Below are 21818 nucleotides of genomic sequence, written 5' to 3' on the forward strand. Positions count from 1 at the left end.
TTATGCAGTAAGAAAGTTTTGAATCGAGACTCTCATGGGGGCGGCCATTGTTGAATGTTGAAACACGAACGACAACTCTGCTAGGAGAATGTTATCAATGACGAGCAATCTCCTACGCAGTAGCGAATGCAAAAGGGAAGTAACCTAAAAAATCGAGTTATCTCAATCGGACTGGCTCGGTCTTTTACATAGGTCGCCATTGTGAATTTTTTTTAGATGGTAATCAAACCTTGGACGATGCTGTTCCAGCATCGTCAAAAAGGCAAAATAAGATTGCTGACTTTAAAAACTGTTAAAATGTATGTTAATTATCATTAATGACAATATGAAAACTAATTAAGAGTTTGTATGGCTTTTCATGTTATTAAAATCATTCAATCTTGATACTTATGTCACATATGAAATGTTTCAGAAACATTAAAATCAATGAACAACTTCTGTAAAATGTTGTACTCAAATAAACCAACTTTATTGTTCTCTCTTTATTTGTAGAATTATGTAATAAATACAAAGTTCACAAAAAATGACATTGTTAAAAAAGATACACTTCAAAATATCTCACACTGTAACAATTTGTTTTCTCTTTATTAGATCAAACATTACAACTAAATTAAACATCACTGCTAAAAAACATACAGACCAGATTCATTATTGATACCATCAATATAGAGAAGTTAAGAATCATAACATTCTCTTGTACATAGAGACCACTTCATCAGCAATTTGTTATTGTCTACTATGTCCAGCACATGATGGGACAAAACCTACACGTTCATCAACACTTGTTCTACATATATTTATTTCCCTTGATAACTCAAATTCTATTGAGCACAAATGTTGCATACAATTCAGTAAGGAAAGCTCATCTCTTCTGAATCAGCCGCAACTGTTTCTTCTTCATGCGCTTGATTTTTGCTGTGTTTTTAACCTGCAAAAAAACACATAAAAATACCCTGAATTTTTAAATATTCATGAATATGCGATAATCAGTTTTATTTCAATTTTGTTTTAAATCTGAATATTTATAGTTATTATTAAGCTACCAAACAGCTCAAAGGCATGCAGTTTATAGACACAAGCATCATTCCTGTCAGAGCACTTAGACATTGGCGTTTCAATAAAACACTTTGAAGGAAAAGGAATAAAAACTGTTTAAGTTAATACTTTATCAGCACAATTAGCACACCAGTTTTCACCATGCCATGTAGAAATGGGTCTGAAGATATATCCAAAAATGGACATTACTCCAGATAAACCTCTCAATCTGTATACTCTGATAAGTTCATAATGTCAGCTAAAGAGATCACCAAAAATTTGCTTTTCTTTATATCAGATGTGATAGCTTCTTGCCATACTTTGCATATATTAGGGCTGGGCCATATTTGGATGATGTAGTTCATTAAAAAGTAATCAGGTAATCTTTGGGCAATGAGCTTGCTTTATTAGGCAGCCAGGCTGAAATTGTAACTTCTCACAGGCAGATGAATGCGTCTGTATTACTATATTATATACAGCATTATAACTTCTATTTTGCAATCAGTTGTTCTTTGGACAAAAATATATTTCTTATTTGATAACTGGTTCTTCAAGAAAACCAAAATGTTTTCAACTTGCAGACACGTACCTGAAATATGTTTTGTTTGAAGAAATAATGTTTCCAAGATTTTCAACATCATAAACATGTAAATGAATAAGAAAAACTTACTACTCTACACCTTTAATACATTGATCAAGTACAGTAAACAGCTATGGTATGAAATCAATTCCATGTCATCTCTTTACTACTCTACACCTTTAATACATTGATCAAGTACAGTAAACAGCTATGGTATGAAATCAATTCCATAACTTACTACTCTACACCTTTAATACATTGATCAAGTACAGTAAACAGCTATGGTATGAAATCAATTCCATGTCATCTCTTTACTACTCTACACCTTTAATACATTGATCAAGTACAGTAAACAGCTATGGTATGAAATCAATTCCATAACTTACTACTCTACACCTTTAATACATTGATCAAGTACAGTAAACAGCTATGGTATGAAATCAATTCCATGTCATCTCTTTACTACTCTACACCTTTAATACATTGATCAAGTACAGTAAACAGCTATGGTATGAAATCAATTCCATAACTTACTACTCTACACCTTTAATACATTGATCAAGTACAGTAAACAGCTATGGTATGAAATCAATTCCATGTCATCTCTTTACTACTCTACACCTTTAATACATTGATCAAGTACAGTAAACAGCTATGGTATGAAATCAATTCCATAACTTACTACTCTACACCTTTAATACATTGATCAAGTACAGTAAACAGCTATGGTATGAAATCAATTCCATGTCATCTCTTTACTACTCTACACCTTTAATACATTGATCAAGTACAGTAAACAGCTATGGTATGAAATCAATTCCATGTCATCTCTTTACTCTACACCTTTAATACATTGATCAAGTACAGTAAACAGCTATGGTATGAAATCAATTCCATGTCATCTCTTTACTACTCTACACCTTTAATACATTGATCAAGTACAGTAAACAGCTATGGTATGAAATCAATTCCATGTCATCTCTTTACTACTTTACACCTTTAATACATTGATCAAGTACAGTAAACAGCTATGGTATGAAATCAATTCCATGTCATCTCTTTACTCTACACCTTTACTACATTGATCAAGTACAGTAAACAGCTATGGTATGAAATCAATTCCATGTCATCTCTTTACTACTCTACACCTTTAATACATTGATCAAGTACAGTAAACAGCTATGGTATGAAATCAATACCATGTCATCTCTTTACTCTACACCTTTAATACATTGATCAAGTACAGTAAACAGCTATGGTATGAAATCAATTCCATGTCATCTCTCTACTCTACACCTTTAATACATTGATCAAGTACAGTAAACAGCTATGGTATGAAATCAATTCCATAACTTACTACTCTACACCTTTAATACATTGATCAAGTACAGTAAACAGCTATGGTATGAAATCAATTCCATGTCATCTCTTTACTACTCTACACCTTTAATACATTGATCAAGTACAGTAAACAGCTATGGTATGAAATCAATTCCATGTCATCTCTTTACTCTACACCTTTACTACATTGATCAAGTACAGTAAACAGCTATGGTATGAAATCAATTCCATGTCATCTCTTTACTACTCTACACCTTTAATACATTGATCAAGTACAGTAAACAGCTATGGTATGAAATCAATTCCATGTCATCTCTTTACTCTACACCTTTAATACATTGATCAAGTACAGTAAACAGCTATGGTATGAAATCAATTCCATGTCATCTCTCTACTCTACACCTTTAATACATTGATCAAGTACAGTAAACAGCTATGGTATGAAATCAATTCCATGTCATCTCTTTACTCTTATTGTAATGATTCAATTAACCCTTTGAGCGCTGGAACCGGATTTTGAAGGCCTTTGCAAACAGTTTGGATCCAGATGAGACGCCACAGAATGTGGCGTCTCATCTGGATCCAAACTGTTTGCTATTCTGATAGTATTCTTTGAAAAAAATCGAAGAAAATGCTAATTTTAGAAATTCAGCAGACAACATTTTAGCAGAAGACAAATTTCCCAGCATGCAAAGGGTTAATCAATACTTCAATAAAGTAAGTTACATCACATCCCATGAACATGTTTGCTCTAGGGTCTAAAATAAGATACATATTGAGGCTTTAGCTTGAAAATTATGTATGTGGTATGGATATATTAGAATATATAACACTTAAATGCTCAATCTCTTCATAAATATATTTGTAAGGTTTCCCATACATGCACACACAAATGGTTTGTAACTTACTGGTTGAACAATTTCAGCTTTTCTTTCATTTTCTAGTCTCCTTTTCTTGTTCTCATCTGCCCTCTGACGCCGCGCCTGAAATAACATGATACCTCCAGTCTTAATATGAACATATGGATTGTGTTTTCAAGTGAAAATGGCTAAAGGCAACCAGAATAAAACCAGAACAGCCTGCAAATAACTAACAAGCTGTTCAGTTTTATGCTGTTTGCTGTTCATCAGCATCTAAGGGGTGGAAATAAAGCATTTTAAACTTAAATCTAGTAAGACAGATCATTCATTCCATTTGATTTTCTAATGGACTTCAAATGGATCAAAATGTGTACCTGAGGGGTATATTGTTAATTTTGCAATACTTTGTAAAGAGTTAACCTGTAAGTGATAACTGCAAGAGGGCATTGATGATTCAGATTTCATTAAGGAGATAACGAGTAAAACAAGAGCACCACATAACTGGTGACACGCTCGACTGCGGGTGCATTTTTGAACAAATGAAAGCCTGTCAGAAATTTTTTTCTTTTAAAGGTCACAGTGACCTTGACCTTTGAATAAGTGACCCAAATATGGGTGTGGCGTGTCAAACTCATCAAGGTGGAGCTACATATGAAGTTTCAAAGTTGTAGGTGGAAGCACTTTGATTTTAGAGCAAATGTTCAAAACCTTGACAAAATGTTAAGGTTTTAGCACAACGCGGATGACACAACAACGGACAGGACGAGATGGCTATGACAACACCTCGGGTTTTCTCTGAAAACAGCCGAACTAAAAATGAGGGCTCAGAATTGAACCAATATTTGAACCTGGATAATTCATGTTTTAAACATACTTCTAAATTACAAGGTATATATTATTATTACAATATTACATATTTAAACACTCAGTGTCTGAGCAAATTGACCTCTAATTCGTGTTTTCTTTGCTCCTTCAGTTGCTTTTCAAAATCCTTTACAGATTTAAGTTCCGCCTTCTTTGCCATCTTCTTTTCCCAGGATGTCTTTAATGCCTTGTTCAACGTCATGTTAGAAAATCTACAATAAACAAGAGATGTGTTTGTCAGAAACACCATGCCCCCTAATGCGCCGTTTGTTGTTTTTACCTTTGACCTTGAAGGATGACCTTGACCTTTCCAGGTTAAATTTTTTCACTTTTTGGGAAGATAGCCCATTGCTTTGGAATTGGGAATTTTTTCTGCATTTTCATGAAACTGGGAAAATAAATTCATTAGCCTTTTTATTCCAAATGAAAAGTCCAAGTTGATTAGGGAAATACTTAATTTGATATAACTCTTTATAATCATTCAAATTTAAAGAACAAAATCATATAAAACTTTGTTAGATGTAATTGAATTACAATTGAGATAAAATACGCATTGGACACTTCTTTCTAACAAAAAAAAATTAATTTTTTTTTGGAAATTGGGAATTTTTTGCAACATTTTGGGAAAAAAGTATACTTTTTGTGATTGGGAACATAGCCGAATTTTGGCTATAAAATCGGGCCAAAACAAAACCTGCGCTTTCAGCACTCAAAATGTGCAGCTCCATGAGATACACATGTATGCCAAATAGCAAGTTGCTATGTTCAATATTTCAAAAGTTATTGCAAATATTTACTGTAAGGTTAAAGTTTTGGGACAGAATGAAGGAATGACAGACAGACAGGCCAAAAACAAAATGCCTCCAATCATTCGATCCGGGGGCATAAAAAATGATGACATTTTTATTATTTTTTTGACCTTTGACCTTGAAGGTTGACCTTTACCTTTCACCACTTGTGCAGCTCCACTAGAAGTAAGTAAGAGATTGAAAGGAGAAATGAAATATTTTTTTTAATTTGTGACCCTTGACCTTGAAGGATGACCTTGACCTTTCACCACTCAAAATGTGCAGCTCCATGAGATACACATGCATGCCAGTAATGAATTTGCTGTGTTCAATATTAAAAATGTTATGAAAATTCAAGTTTTTTTTTACTTTGACCTTTGACCTTGAAGGTTGAACTTGACCTTTAACCACTCAAAATGTGAAGCTCCACGAGAAGTTAGAAAGAGATTGAATGGAGAAATGAATTAATTTTTTTAATTTGTGACCTTTGACCTTGAATGATGACCTTGACCTTTCACCACTCAAAATGTGCAGCTCCACGAGATACACATGCATGCCAAATATGAAGTTACTGTGTTCAATATTAAAAAAGTTATGATAAAACTTTAACGAAGGTTAAAGTTTTAGGAAAGAAAAATACAATGATATTTGACCTTTGACCTTGAAGGATGACTTTGACCTCGATTTATCACCATTCAAAATGAGCAGCTCTATGAGATACCCATGCATGGTTAATATCAAGATGGTATGTTCAATATTGAAAAAGTTATCAAACTTTAACCAAGGTTTAAGTTTTGGAAATAAACGGACGGACGCACGGACGGACGGACAGACAGACAGACAGATCATTTTAATTGTTTGTTGGCAATGTCCGACGGACATACGGGCTTTCGCCATGTCTGAATTATGGATATTTTAGAGCATGATAAATGTTTAATATAACTGTTTCCTTACAAATATCATAACTACAACGCAAATTTGCGATTAGGCGTAGCTGTTTAACGTCACTTTTGACCTTTCCTGACCTTTGTTAATGTCGAATAAAATTAAAATAAAATTTCCCACGGCTAGACACGAATGAATACACTTCATTTATTCCATTGGCTGATTTGAGCATACCACCAGAACATTCGAAACATGACCAGATCTTTGTAACACTGTTTTACTGCGTGTTCAGCATGAAACAATTTTATCTCTAATAAAAAGGCTTGATAGATAGAAGTTTTACAATCAACTCTCGACATCAATACAGTTTGTGCGTGCACCTTTTATTTTCAGAGGATTGCCAGCCCCAGATCGTTTGTACTTAAAGGCTATGTTCTCATATTTAGTAATTCCTTCCATATTCCTGTGTACTAGTATATTTAAGTTCATAAAAGAATCGTTTTTCCCTATCCTGATTTTCGTTTTGGCCAAACCATTTTAATTTTTTTCGAAATTGAACATTTAACATGTAAAAGTATAAAGTTTTAAACAAGCCGTTGTTCCAGCAATGGAAGCGTGGCCTCACATTAATGCATTGCATTCTAACCTGCAAGGTATCAGGGTCAGTTTGCGGCCAGTAAAATAATTTTTATATTATACAGACGGTATCGAGTGAACTAGGTGAACTGGAATTTTCTTTAGACCACAAATATGTTAAATGAAGATATTCAGCGATAAAATTATGGCATGTCGATAATATATTTTTAATGTGTTTTCAACAATACCATGATAAATATTATTTTTTGATTAATTTAATAAGAATTATTCCACCATATTGACTAATGTATTAAGCATGAGCATGATGTCATGACACTGTTAACAATCGAATCAAATAGCAATGCCCGAAAAACCACTAAAATAGGTTTATTCGATTAAAATATGTACGGATACTTCGTGTGAGGCCGGTTGACTAATATGTTTTAATTTCACAGTTTTCACTTCCATTCTTCTTTTGGTTTTTTGTGTTGTAAATATAGGTTTATGACCAGCAATATGTATTAATGAAAAATAAGCCGCAAAAACTCCGCGTAACATCCTGTACTGCGTGTGATGCAGCTAAGAACTGCATAGAAAGACATTTGCTATCTTTGATCTCATTCATTGAACTCTTTACCCAGGGTTTTCATTAGGAGGCGGCCAGCGGCCGATTTGACCGCCTAAAAATGTTAGTCAGGCCGGCTCAAATTCGGAAAGAAAATTTAAGAAAAAAACATCGGCTAATTTTCACGACGATGACGAGATATTTAGTATTCGTTAATATACTAACTGTCTGAAACGGAAGTAAACAACCTTAACCGATATATGTTAACTGCTTTTTCATTGGTCGTATCGATATAATTGTCCAATCGCAGAGCGGGTAACGAGACTGTACGACTTTGATTCAAGGTAAAAAACTGTGACAAAGTCAACAATTGGATATGTAAAAAAAAAGAAATATAAACGACTTTTTCGTTTGTGTTTCGAGTAAGAACGATAGTTCGCGGTTGAAGTTATCTTGTTCCAGTTTTGTTAACGTTTATCATTTACCGGCACCTGCGGATAAATGCACTTTCCTGATACACTTTCATTTCGTTTTTTATTTGATTTTCGACAGATTTCGTTGATGTTTGGTTTCTCCGCGGAGTTTTGATCCTCCGAGCGGTAAGTGGATTTATTTGTTACCACATTTTACAGGAGGGTGAGTCTTTCATTAGGATAAATGAAACTCTCGAGCCCCAAACTCTCCTGATTTTTTCATGATTAAGGTCGGACTTGGTTGCCTTAAATGCTAAATATATTGAATTGGCACTGCAATGTTAAGCTATGTCCAAAATTGTATTTGAAAAAAATGGCCCAAAGAAGCTTCCTCAGCAAAATATTTAAATCCTAAGATTGCATCAGCTGGGGCAACCTATGCCCGATTTTTTTCCCAAAAAAATGATTAAGTTAATCAAATAAAAACAATTATTCTCATGTCAACAGGCACACAATCTTTATAAACTGAATAATCAATTATTTCAGAAAAAGACAGTCATTGTGTACTCTTAACACAGTATTACTTATAAATGTTCAGGTATTTGCTCATAAAATGCTTCAGTATTATTGTTTTAATTATTGTGATGTTTATCAGACTTTATTTTTCTTAAGGTAACTTGCTCCTTTGGTAATATTATTTGAATTGCTAGTCACATACTCTTGGTAAAATGGGATCGTGTTAAGTAGAGGTTAATTATATTGAATGTTATTGTTTGACAGGTGATAAAGATGTTTACAGTTTGTACTGTTTCTTCTTATTTGCAATAACTACTTGTGGACTAGTCATTTAAATTGGTTTAGTTATATATTTTGAAATGTCATTGTCATTATTGGAAGTTACAACTTATTAAAATGTTAAAATTTCCAGTGTTTGTTTAATTCAGATTTTCATTAATACTGTAAAGAATACATGTTATGTAATGCACAGAAATTATACATCAAGCTAAGGCCCGGGCCCTTCGCCCCCGACGGGGACATTCCACCTCAGACCCATGCATCTACATGAAAATTTAAAGAAATAGATTGTGATATTTGCTAGCCAAAGTATTTTTTTCTGTTTTGAATCTCTTAAAAATACAGGTGTCTTAAAGCTCAGGAGAAGCGATTTCTTCGTTTCAAATAAGCTAAATTGCAGATGCTTCCGTGGGCCTCTGGTCCCCTGGACCCCTGTCCAGAGTGTGCCCTAAACCCCCCGTGGGCCCTATCGGCACCCAGATTTTATTTTCAGGATTTCAAATTTGGGACAATTGACACCCCCGAGAGTTGATGTAACCTGAGGACTTAACAATTCACATTAATATCCACTATTTTAACTGAGGAAAATCATGTAAAATAATTGCCCAAAATCGCTCAGAAGCCACGATTTGGCACCTTTACCTTTATTTCAAAAAATTTCCGGGGGGCGGGAGGGGGGGCGGTTCCTAATGAAAACCCTGTTTACCTTTCACTAACTCCAACCACAATCAAAGCCGTATATCTGTTTAAACAGATATTTCTTGTTTAATTTTGTCAAGTTGTCAAGTTACCAAAACATGAAAAGGTCCCTGTGATCAGCATGTCAAACCGGTGTCATCAGATAAACGCAACTGGGAAGTAATATGGTAAAAAGGCTTAGCCTTGTAAAAGATCCTGTCTGAAAATTTAGAGGCATTGATTATTGAAAAATAACGCATGTTCCTAAATTAACACTTACGAAAGATCATTATTTTGGCTAAAAACGGGGGTATCCGAAAATTTAGAATGTCCGAAAACATATAGTAATAACGATAGTAGGACTCGGACATATATGACAAAATGATTACTACACCTCGATTTTGTCGGTTTCCAAACTCTTCCCGACTTTGGTTTTCCCTTAGGAATATTTTTTAACGTTTCCATTGTTTAAATGCTGTAATTTAGAAATCTTTATCAAATAATATAATATAACGTGCCACTGTTTATAACGGAAATAATCGTGACCAGATAGTTGTTGGCGGCTACACACTAGTATATCACACATTGTTACAGAAAAAAACATATTTCTGAATGGGGGGGTCGATTAATTCGCATCTAGATTTTTCCACGGGGTTATAACCTTTTATAGCAAAACGTTACATTTTTAAATTGTATTGCACGTAACTTGAATTACATTTCTGCTGGAATGATGAAACGTAACAACCCACTTACCAGCATGTGAACAAGCGCATCTCACCTCCATACTGGTATCTAGTTTCGGGTTTAAGACTTTCCTGAGATATGGCCCTTTTTGCAAAGCTAAAAAAACATTAAATACCTGTTTTCAAACTTATTTCAAAAGGCCGTTCGAAATATCGAAATATGGAGCTTTGTTTTTCTTATAATGTGAATTTGCGAACCTCCCTATTTTGGTAGCAGGATTTTTCGGCACCAAGCTTTTTCGACCCAGTCTGAAAATTCAGGTCGATTCGGCACCAGCTTTATTCGGCCCTATATTTTATTACACCTTTTGATTAAAACTTAATTGATTACAGCGGGTATAGATTGTCGGTTCGTTCATTGAAAATGTCTTTTAATTGTAATCGATTAAAGGTGTTAATGATGAGTACTTCGTTGATATGTTTATTGATTTATTTGTAAATTTGTGTTTAATATTGCCTTCGATTATCATTGATTAAGGAAATTAATTTAACAGCATTATCGTTTACAAACTGTTACCAATCAATATGCTTGTGGAATTGTGTCGGATCTAATTGAATCGATTGTCGGTTCGTTTGTTTAAAGGGATCTTTTCACGCTTTGGTAAATTGACAAAATTGAAAAAAGTTGTTTCAAATTCGCAAATTTTCGTTTTAGTTATGATAATTGTGAGGAAACAGTATTACTGAACATTTACCATGGTCTAATATAGCCATTATATGCATCTTTTGACGATTTTAAAACCTAAAAATTATAAAGCGTTGCAACGCGAAACGATTGAATAATTTGGAAAGTTCTGTTTTTGTCGTTAAATTTTGTGAAACTACGAAGATTGCTTATATAAGGTATAAAATACATCCGGTACGTGTACTCGGCGGAATAGCTCAGTAGGCTAGAGCGTTTTTACTTCAGGACTCCAGGGGTCACTGGTTCGAAACCTGTTCCGGGCAATGTTCTTTTCCTTTTTTTAATTTTATTCTTGATTTTTTACTGGAGCTTTTACGATCCAATGTTTACATTTATCGATATAAAGCATTTAATGAATAAGTTAAAAAAAGCCAAAATCTGTGAAAAGGCCCCTTTAATATTGCTTTTGATTAATGGTATAAACAATGAGTATTTGTTTGATATGTGTTAATGCAAACTATGTTGAATATAATTACTAGCTAAGAACTATTGACAGTCAACTTATTTTCTTATATAAGCTTGAACAAAATAACAGTCAAATCTATGACATGGTTATAATTTGCACATTTTTAAAATTTATATTTGTCAGCGGACACCCAGATTTTCCCCTTTATTAGATTTTATTATTATTTTTTTAACTTCTAATCTTAAATCTGCTTATTTTCGTCTATCCAGTGACCCATCACACATGTACTTTACAACCTGGTAAATTGAACGCATACATTTAAAATTTTGCAAACGATTACTTCAGGTTAAAATAAATACATGTAATGTTGCTGTTTATGGAGAATTAGGTAGATATCCATTGTATGTAAACAGGTTTGTACAAATTATAAAATATTGGTTTAAAATTTTAACCAGTGAAAATATTACTATGCAAATTGTTTACAAACAAGCTTTAAACGATTGTAATAAAGGTTTTACAAATTGGGTCTCACATGTCAAAAACATGTTAAATAATTATGGATTTGGTTATGTATTTGAAAATCCAAATGTTGTGCAAATAAATAGTTTTATTAGAGAATTCAAATGTAGACTTGTTGACAATTTTAGACAAGAGTGGTATGGTAAACTGAATAGCAGTCCTGTATTAGATATGTATAAAGTTTTTAAAACCTCTTTTACATATGAAGAATATTTGGACTTACTTCCTGGACGTCTGCGTTTATTTTTTGTAAGAATAAGAGTCTCTGCAAACCCGTTGAGAATTCAAACTGGCAGATATGCCCAACACAATATTCCACGCAATGAACGATATTGTTTATGTTGTAATGACACTGATTTAGAAGACGAATATTTTTTTTTTGTATATGCCGATGTAACATCGATTTAAGAAAAAAATATATAAGGAATACATCTTATATTAATCCATCTGTGTATAAATTTCACAAATTATTAGTTTCTTGTGATAGATTAATAATTTCCAATGTATGCAAATATATAAAAGCTCTAGTTGTAAGAAATACAATCCTAAACAATACTGTTGAATAGCTTTCACCACCCCTCGTTGGAACTTATGTCTTCTTACCATATATTATGTTTATTTGTATTGATTTTATGTTATATAATGTTATGTTATTATTCGCATTCACGTGACAGAATATGATGTGTATGTTTAGTATTAAGACAATGTACTATTTTATAAGTCTGAATAAACTATGTCTGTCTGTCTGTCTGGTAAAGGTCATAAAATCTGCCATAGGTGCGGGTAATAGACAATGGCTTAGCTTGATAATTAATGATGGGGTCGGATTAAAACACCTGCTTAATGCATTAACGATGCGTATCTCTTCAGGAACAAAAGTATGCTGTCAATTAGAACTCAATGCGTTACTTTGCTTGCTTATATGAAATATATTAATTAAAAAATAACAGTAACGTTCATTAATGTCCATTTACAAATGAATTATATACATATTCCCTTATTTTTTTTATGCTTTATGACAATATTAGCAAACACGTTGCAGGCATTTCCGATCGCATATTTATTTATTCATATGTGTGCTCAGTTGTTTAATGTTGTTTAAATTCCTTTTATATAAAAAAAATAGTGAAAATGTTATCGGTATTTGAATAAGCAAAAAAAACACACTTATGTCGAATAAAATATATGCCATTTAAAACGATGATTGTTTGCGTGTGTGTGCGAGAGTATATGAGAACTTTGTGCGCGTGTGTTACGATACTGTATTGTTAAGACGTGTGTATTCCTTATTGTTATCACTTTAAAGTTATCCAAATATATGTAATAGAAATAACTTTAAAGGGAGATTATACGATTTTGTCAAATATTTATGAATTCATATAAAATGTGTAAAAAAATATGATATTATACATGTATTTTAATAAAAATTAAAATAAAATTCATATGAAACACAAACACTAACTCCGATCCTAATAAAAGGACGAATGCTTCAGTTATTGTAGGAAAATATGTACGATATATCTTCGTCATAATCGGCTCGGGGCGCTAATTTGTCTCTGCTGCATTTTATCGAATTCGCCTTCAATGTATAATTTGTCTAGCCTATTTTGTGTTATTGTAACATATTTTTATCAATACATTTGTATATTACAATTTAACACATATCAAAATCGTATAATTTCCCTTTAAAGTGTGTGTTTATTTCCAAGTCGTCACTAGCATTGTAACCCATTTTTTCCCAAAAGGATATCCAAACATTTAAGTGCAGACGCGAGATTTGCTTCGAGCAGCGTCGGAAGCAAGACTTAGTTCTCATGCGCTGCCCGAAGCCAATCTCGCGTTCGGTCATAGATGTTCGGATATCGTCGCGGGAAATTCATATGGAATATGTTGTAACACACACACAAAACGAGCATTTTGTATCTCGTTAAATATATTGTACCCGAACAAATCTAGCGTTTAAATGTTGTCTATTGCTATAAGGAACACTGATTTTTTATGGATTAACTTTATTTTACGAAATAGTGTACGAAAAACACTCAAAACAATTTACTTAACATTCGTTGACTTTTGAGTATCCATGTTGCTTTTATAGAAAACACATCAAGCTGTGTTAGCTGGTAGCCTTTTCTGGGACTACTTACAGGCTGATCGCGTTATGACGTGTTATCCTGCGAGATTGAATGTAATGCGTTCGGGTCTTTAAGTGTCTGTTGTGATGCAACTGGTAAACTGCACCTGCTTGTAATTTCTCGTGCAAAAGACGAGTTGGTTAGAGAGATGGATCGAACCCACGACAATCAAGTTCTGCCACCAGCCTGTTACCACTTGCCCACAGGCATTCTCTAAACATGTATTTATTCTCTGGGATGTCTTCGCATACCTGATTCATCTTCTTCTAGGATATTATTATAAGCTTTCTGGCATATGTATGTTTCCAAACATGTCTGTGCATTTTGCATCAACTTTATGTGCATTATTGGTTGGAAACTAATACAAAATGCAGAAAAGTCCTCAAGCAAATAGAAAATTTAATGCATACAAATTATTGCGTACCCCAGGGTAATTAAAATCAATGGTCGGAGCAACTTAACAACAAACAAACCAGAAAGAGCAATGATTTGGACATACACTTTTATTAATGAGAATGCCTTTAAATCGACATTAGTTAACAATTCATCAATAAAAATATACTCAATTTTATAAAAAGAAATGTAATGAATGCAGTAAAATATAATTTACATCAACATTTAAATATTACATCAACATTTAAATAAAACAGACATTACATAACTTGATTAAATAACAAGACTTAAAAAAACACCTAGTAAACATTAAGTTCAAGTTTGTTTTTCATCAGTTACATAAAAAGTGCTATTTTTCTGTAGTTAAAAAAATTCTTAAAACTTAATTCAATTTAAAAGTGGAATAATTCAACATTTAGTGGTGTCCATAGTTATAAATAACTACTACAATTATTTTTTACAATTTTGTTTATAAAGAATGAATAGGACATGGTTTAAATATATTTGAATTGGTCTCTGGGAAAACCACTAATCATTCATGTGGGGCACAGTTTTGTCAGTGTAGTTTGCATAGACAAATCAGGGTCAACCCCTTCCAGTTTACTGGCATTTCTCAGTTTAATCAATATTTTCTAAACAAAAATCAATCATAGGCTAAAAGTGTCATCCCTTATAAGCCTATGCTGACTGAACAGGCTAATCAGGGGTGACACTTTGCGCACATGACTGCACAGGCTAATCAGGGGTGACACTTTGCGCACATGACTGCACAGGCTAATCAGGGGTGACACTTTGTGCACATGACTGCACTCGCTAATCAGGGGTGACACTTTGCGCACATGACTGCACTCGCTAATCAGGGGTGACATCTTGTGCACATGACTGCACAGGCTAATCAGGGGTGACACTTTGCGCACATGACTGCACAGGCTAATCAGGGGTGACACTTTGCGCACATGACTGCACAGGCTAATCAGGGGTGACACTTTGCGCACATGACTGCACTCGCTAATCAGGGGTGACACTTTGCGCACATGACTGCACAGGCTAATCAGGGGTGACACTTTGTGCACATGACTGCACAGGCTAATCAGGGGTGACACTTTGCGCACATGACTGCACAGGGTAATCAGGGTAGACTCTTTGCGCACATGACTGCACAGGCTAATCAGGGGTGACACTTTGCGCACATGCCTGCACAGGCTAATCAGGGGTGACACTTTGCGCACATGACTGCACAGGCTAATCAGGGGTGACACTTTGCGCACATGACTGCACAGGGTAATCAGGGTAGACTCTTTGCGCACATGACTGCACAGGCTAATCAGGGGTGACACTTTGCGCACATGACTGCACAGGCTAATCAGGGGTGACTCTTTGCGCACATGACTGCACAGGCTAATCAGGGGTGACACTTTGCGCACATGACTGCACAGGCTAATCAGGGGTGACACTTTGCGCACATGACTGCTTAGGCTAATCAGGGGTGACACTTTGCGCACATGCAAGGTTTTCTCAGAGTAAGGCCCATTTACAAGTTTGTTGAATAAATATCAAAATGATTTACACAATCAACCCACACATTGAATAAAAAACATTCTTAGCACATTTTGTTCTTAAAAAATATATAAATAAGGTTTGTCAATAAGAAAGATTCTATAAACAATTTATCATAAGTGCTTTAAAATAAATGTTTTGTATTTACTAAAAACATGCATAGAAATAATATGACGAGATCATTAACTTTATCATTTTGCTTAGAAAAAAGCAAGAATGTAAAGGATAATGGTAGTTAATTTTTACTTAAACATTGGAATTGCAGCTGAATAAAAATTATGAACATTTTGTTTCACTTTAAAAATTATTTTTTACAAATACAGAAAGCTTCAGAGTTTTAATGCTAAAAGTAAGATGCATTTTCTTATTTTAATAATCATCTATTCTATTTGTTCAATGAATATATAACACACATAGCTACAGCAGTATCCCTGAGTTAATACATGTCACCTTAATACAATCACTACTCTGCATGGCATAATTAATGACAAGGTAGGAAAAGCCATTTGAAGTTCAATGGTGAAAAATGTACATTAATTAAATAAGATCATTACATTTCAACTTGTACAGACTTTTTAATACCTTCTCACTTGCATGAAACCACATCAAGATTATATTTTACCTACAAATCTGACATCATTGGAAAAATTCACAGGTTTCAAAAACAATGAAATATCAGTCATTTGCCTGTTCATACTTAATTGTTTGGTGAGCAAAGCAAAGACTGATCTTTTCAAAAAAATTATAGAAAATGCAAATTGTGTTCATTCCAAGGCACTTAACAATATACAAAGAAAAACTGCATCAGAAACAACTGTTGTATAGAGTTTTTTTTAAATGTTCCTATGAAAATGATACACACTTAGATATGAATTCAGAAAATAATAAACTTATAGCATCTCCAATCCAAGTACAATTAATTATTTTTATTAGAATCTAAAGGTGCAATTCTAGTTCTTTAGGTTTCGGATACATTTAACAATGCTTGATACTAGTAATTTATACTAGTAACACTTTTTTTGACTTGCATTAAAATAAGTGTCAATGTATGTCATCTAGAAATGATTTTAATAATATTTCAAAGCAGTAAAATACAAAAATATAATATTTACAATTCTTTTTTTTAAACAGATCTTTACCAGTATGAACTATTAGTATGGCAATCTAGGCATAATGAATTATCAGCTAAGAACAAAACTTTCTATGCCAATTTGATGACTGAACCAGAAAACCCATTACTTTATGAAACTATACATATAACTTATTATGTATAAGGTTTACATAAGCTCTGACTGTTGCATATTTTTTTTTGCAAAAAGGGACTTCAACCCTCCAGAAGTTAAAGTTGCTGGAATGATTTGGTACTTCAAAAGTTAATCAGTTTTCAACCCAATAGGACTTATTGTCCAGGTATCATCAAGACAAATGTTCTGACCAAGTTTCATTAATATATGTCATTACATGGACCACTGACCACTTTCATGGTACATTATGATTTTAAGTATAATTTTTACAAGCTTTTGCTTCAATCTCACATGATAACCTTTTTTACTACCGGTAATTCACGCCCAAATAAACTCAGCCAAGATATCTTGGGACAAATAAATCTGAGTTTCATAAACAGTAGGCAAGAAATGAAACCTCTGCACAGTTCACAAGGTAAATGTTGAAGATGCACGATAAACACATATTCAGAAGAATTGGACCTAAGATGTGTTTTGTATTGTTCACAAGGTTTTTATTTTAGCAATAAAAAAAAAAAAAAAATGCCCGCTCATTGGCAGACAGGACATATTTGATTGGAGAAGAACCATTTTCTTAGTTGACTGAACTAGAGCTTGTCACAGACGTGACGTATACCCCCACATGCCACATTGACACAGACTATTTGGCAAGCTGTCTTAACAAAACAAGAGAATCTAAATGGTGATTTTTAAGAATTATTATGCCATTATTATTTATGGCCATTTTGACCTTTGAACTCTTGAATTCTTTCGCTGACACGCTGTCTAATGACTGAACAAAATTAATGTACAGAGTCATTTTAAAATCTCACAATGAATGACATAGTTTAAGTTATGGCTCGGACAAGCTCAATTATGGCCATTTTTCACTTTTGAACTCCAAGAGTGACCTTGACTTTGAAGATATCGATGTGATTCTTTCGCATGACACATTGTCCAATGATTGTGAACAAATGTACCAAGTAATTTTAAAATCTCACAATGAATGACACAGTTATGGCCCGGACAAGATCATTTACGGCCATTTTTGACCTTTAAACTCACAATGTGACCTTGACCTTGGAGATATCGACGTAATTCTTACGCGCGACACACTATCCAATAATGGTGAACAAATTATCCAAATGATTTTAAAATCTCACAATAAATGATAAAGTTATGGCAGGGACATGCATTGGACCTTTCTTTGAACTCAAAGTGTGACCTTGATCTTGGAGATATCGAAGAAATTCTTTCGCCTGGCACACGGTCCAATGATGGTAAACAATTTTGCGAAATGATTTTTAAATCTCACAATAAATGATAAAGTTATGGCCCTGACATGCATTTGACCTTTGAACTCCAAGTGTGACCTTGACCTTTGAGATGGTGATATTCTTTTTTCACACGAAACACCGTCCCATGATGGTGAACAAATATACCAAGTTATTTTAAAATCTTAAGATAAATGACATAGTTATGGTCCGGACAAACTTTCAGTTTAAAACACACTAAGTGACCCTGTGACCTAGTTTTTGACACGGCATGATCCATATTTAAACTTGATCTATACATCATCTAGATACAACTTGTGACCAAGTTTGGTGAAGATCGGATGAAATTTTGGGACAGACAGACCAAGTGACTCCTATATAGCCCCCATTACCAATGGTAATGGTGGTATAAATATCAGACCAATGTTCTGAGCAAGTTTCATGTTGATATGGAAAATACCTGACTTCCTAATTATTCTTTAGTAATATCGACCAGCCCAGAAGGCCATGTTTTTTCAACAGAAATTAATTTCCTTGGCAAATTTCATGTTCTTTGAGGAAAAATCGACTGAGAGAGAGAGACAAACTTTTCCTTTCATTAGTCTAACAGAGTAGGTTTTTAGCCCCCCCTTGAGATTTAATTGGGACAAAGGTTTTCTTTATCCTCCTGTAAGATATAATTGGGACAAAAAAATCATTTAAGTTAATAAAGATAAGGCTATAGTACATGAGGCCTCCATAGGTAATCACAAAAGCTAACGGTACCCATGAACATGTTGTGATTAGTTAAGCATAAACCAAACTTGATACAAGCAGCAAATAACCTTATAAAAAATAACTTAAAACAAAAACTATTAACAAACCAACACTGGTGTGTCTTGGTTTAACACATACACAAGTAACTGAGTTGTATTGCTTTTACCTACTTTTCTTATTAACATTTTTAAATAATAGTTTAAAAAATAATCTTAAAATTATGTTTATGTCAAAAAACACATGCAACTTGTACAGTGTTCAACATTGAATCAGTTAAACAATACAATACCTAAGAGATCAATTGATATTATAGCTTATTGCTTTCAAGTTGCCAATCATAAACACTGTCAACAAATAATACTATGTCCATTTTTCTAAATTTGATGACTGTACAGTTTAAGAGCTAAAATAGTGCTTTTTGTTACAAGCCTTCCTAAAGATTTTAAATTGAGACTGAGTATACCAAGGCAAACTTGACCACTGCAAGACTAAACAAGGGCTGTTTGTAAAACATGCATGCCCCACATATGGGCTCTACGTTGTAGTGACAGCCATTGTGTGAATATGTTTTTTGTCACTGTGACCTTGACCTTTGACCTAGTGACCTGAAAATCAATAGGGGTCATCTGCGAGTCATGATCAATGTACCTATGAAGTTTCATGATCCTAAGCATAAGCGTTCTTGAGTTATCATCCGGAAACCATGTTACTATTTCGGGTCACCATGACCTTGACCTTTGACCTAGTGACCTGAAAATCAATAGGGGTCATCTGCGAGTCATGATCAATGTACCTATGAAGTTTCATGATCCTAGGCATAAGCGTTCTTGAGTTATCATCTGGAAACCATTTTACTATTTCGGGTCACCATGACCTTGACCTTTGACCTAGTGACCTGAAAATCAATAGGGGTCATCTGTGAGTCATGATCAATGTACCTATGAAGTTTCATGATCGTAGTCAAAAGCGTTCTAGAGTTATCATCCGGAAACCATTTTACTAGTTCGGGTCACTGTGACCTTGACCTTTGATATAGTGACCTGAAAATCAATAGGGGTCAACTGCGAGTCATGATCAATCTACCTATCAAGTTTCATGATCCGAGGCATAAGCGTTATTGAGTCATAATCCGGAAACCATTTTACTATTTCGGATCACTGTGACCTTGACCTCTGACTTAGTGACCTGAAAATCAATAGGGGTCATCTGCGAGTCATTATCAATCTACCTATGAAGTTTCATGATCCTATGCATAAGCGTTCTTGAGCTATCATCCGGAAACCATTTTACTGTTTCGGGTGACCGTGACCACTTAGTGACCTGAAAATCAATAGGGGTCATCTGCCAGTCATTATCAATCTACCTATGAAGTTTCATGATTCTAGGCATAAACGTTCTTGAGTTATCATCCGGAAACCATTTTACTATTTCGGGTCACCGTGACCTTGACCTTTGACCTAGTGACCTGAAAATCAATAGGGGTCATATGCGAGTCCTGATCAATCTACCTATCAAGTTTCATGATCCTAGGCATAAGCGTTCTTGAGTTATCATCCGGAAACCATTTATTTTACTATTTCGGGTCACCGTGACCTTGACCTTTGACCTAGTGACCTCAAAATCAATAGGGGTCATCTGCGAGTCATGATCAATGTTCCTATGAAGTTTCATGATCCTAGGCGTAAGCGTTCTTGAGTTATCATCCAGAAACAACCTGGTGGACCGACCGACATGAGCAAAGCAATATACCGCCTCTTCTTCGAAGGGGGGCATAAAAATGTGCTTATTAAAACAAGTTTGGTGAAGATCGGATGAAATTTTGGGACAGACCGACCGACAAAGTGACTCCTATATAGCCCCCATTACCAATGGTAATAGGGGTATAATAACTAACAAAACATTTGGGATGGCAACGAATATTCGAAAAATTAAAAAATCTGCAGAATATTTTAATTATAAATTCATGTTCGAATATTCGATTGTTATTGTTTTATTCAAAGAAATTATTTAAAAAAAACAACAAGAGATGAGTTTGTCAGAAACACATTGCCCCCTAATGCACCGCTTTTTTTACCTTTGACCTTGACCTTTCACCACTCAAAATGTGCAGCTCCATGAGATACACATGCATGCCAAATATCAAGTTTCTATGTTCAATATTTCAAATGTAATTGCAAAACTTTAATATAATAAGGTTTTAAATTTTTGACCTTTGACCTAGAAGGTTGACCTTGACCTTTTACCAATCAAAATGTGCAGCTCCATGAGATTCACATGCATGCCAAATATCAAGTGGCTATGTTCAATATTTCAAAAGTTATTGCAAAACTTAAATATAATAAAGTTTTAAATTTTTGACCTTTGACCTTGAAGGATGACCTTGACCTTTTACCACTCAAATTGTGCAGCTCCATGAGATACACATGCATGCCAAATATCAAGTGGCTATGTTCAATATTTGAAAAGTTATTGCAAAACTTTAATATATTAAAGTTTTAAATTTTTGACCTTTGACCTTGAAGGATGACCTTGACCTTTCACCACTCAAAATGTGCAGCTCCACGAGATAAACATGCATGCCAAATATCAAGTTGCTATGTTCAATATTTCAACAGTTATTGCAAAACTTTACTGTAACCTTAAAGTTTTGGGACAGAATGACAGGCCAAAAACAATATACCCCCGATCTGTCGATCCGGGGGCATAAAAAATGTATATGTGCAGTCACATCTTGATGTTCATTGTAGACT

The 21818-nt window shown here is 34.1% G+C and overlaps 1 protein-coding gene across 2 annotated transcripts in view; it reads right to left on the bottom strand.

Moving 5' to 3' along the window:
• Nucleotides 1-467: 467 nt before the first annotated feature.
• Nucleotides 468-21818, bottom strand: part of LOC127834414 (coiled-coil domain-containing protein 86-like) — a 31345-nt gene continuing 9994 nt past the window's right edge. The window contains exons 2-5 of one of the 2 annotated variants that reach the window (XM_052360249.1): nt 9775-9888; nt 4763-4892; nt 3865-3939; nt 468-928 (exon numbers count right to left, since the gene is read on the bottom strand). In XM_052360249.1, coding sequence (XP_052216209.1) covers nt 863-928; nt 3865-3939; nt 4763-4892; nt 9775-9845 — 342 coding nt within the window. In that variant the 5' untranslated portion in view covers nt 9846-9888 and the 3' untranslated portion in view covers nt 468-862. Of the gene's footprint in view, nt 929-3864; nt 3940-4762; nt 4893-9774; nt 9940-21818 lie in introns of those variants that run through there. The other variant, XM_052360240.1, reaches the window with a different exon arrangement.

Source organism: Dreissena polymorpha, chromosome 1, assembly GCF_020536995.1.
Source record: "Dreissena polymorpha isolate Duluth1 chromosome 1, UMN_Dpol_1.0, whole genome shotgun sequence".
NCBI lineage: Eukaryota > Metazoa > Mollusca > Bivalvia > Myida > Dreissenidae > Dreissena > Dreissena polymorpha.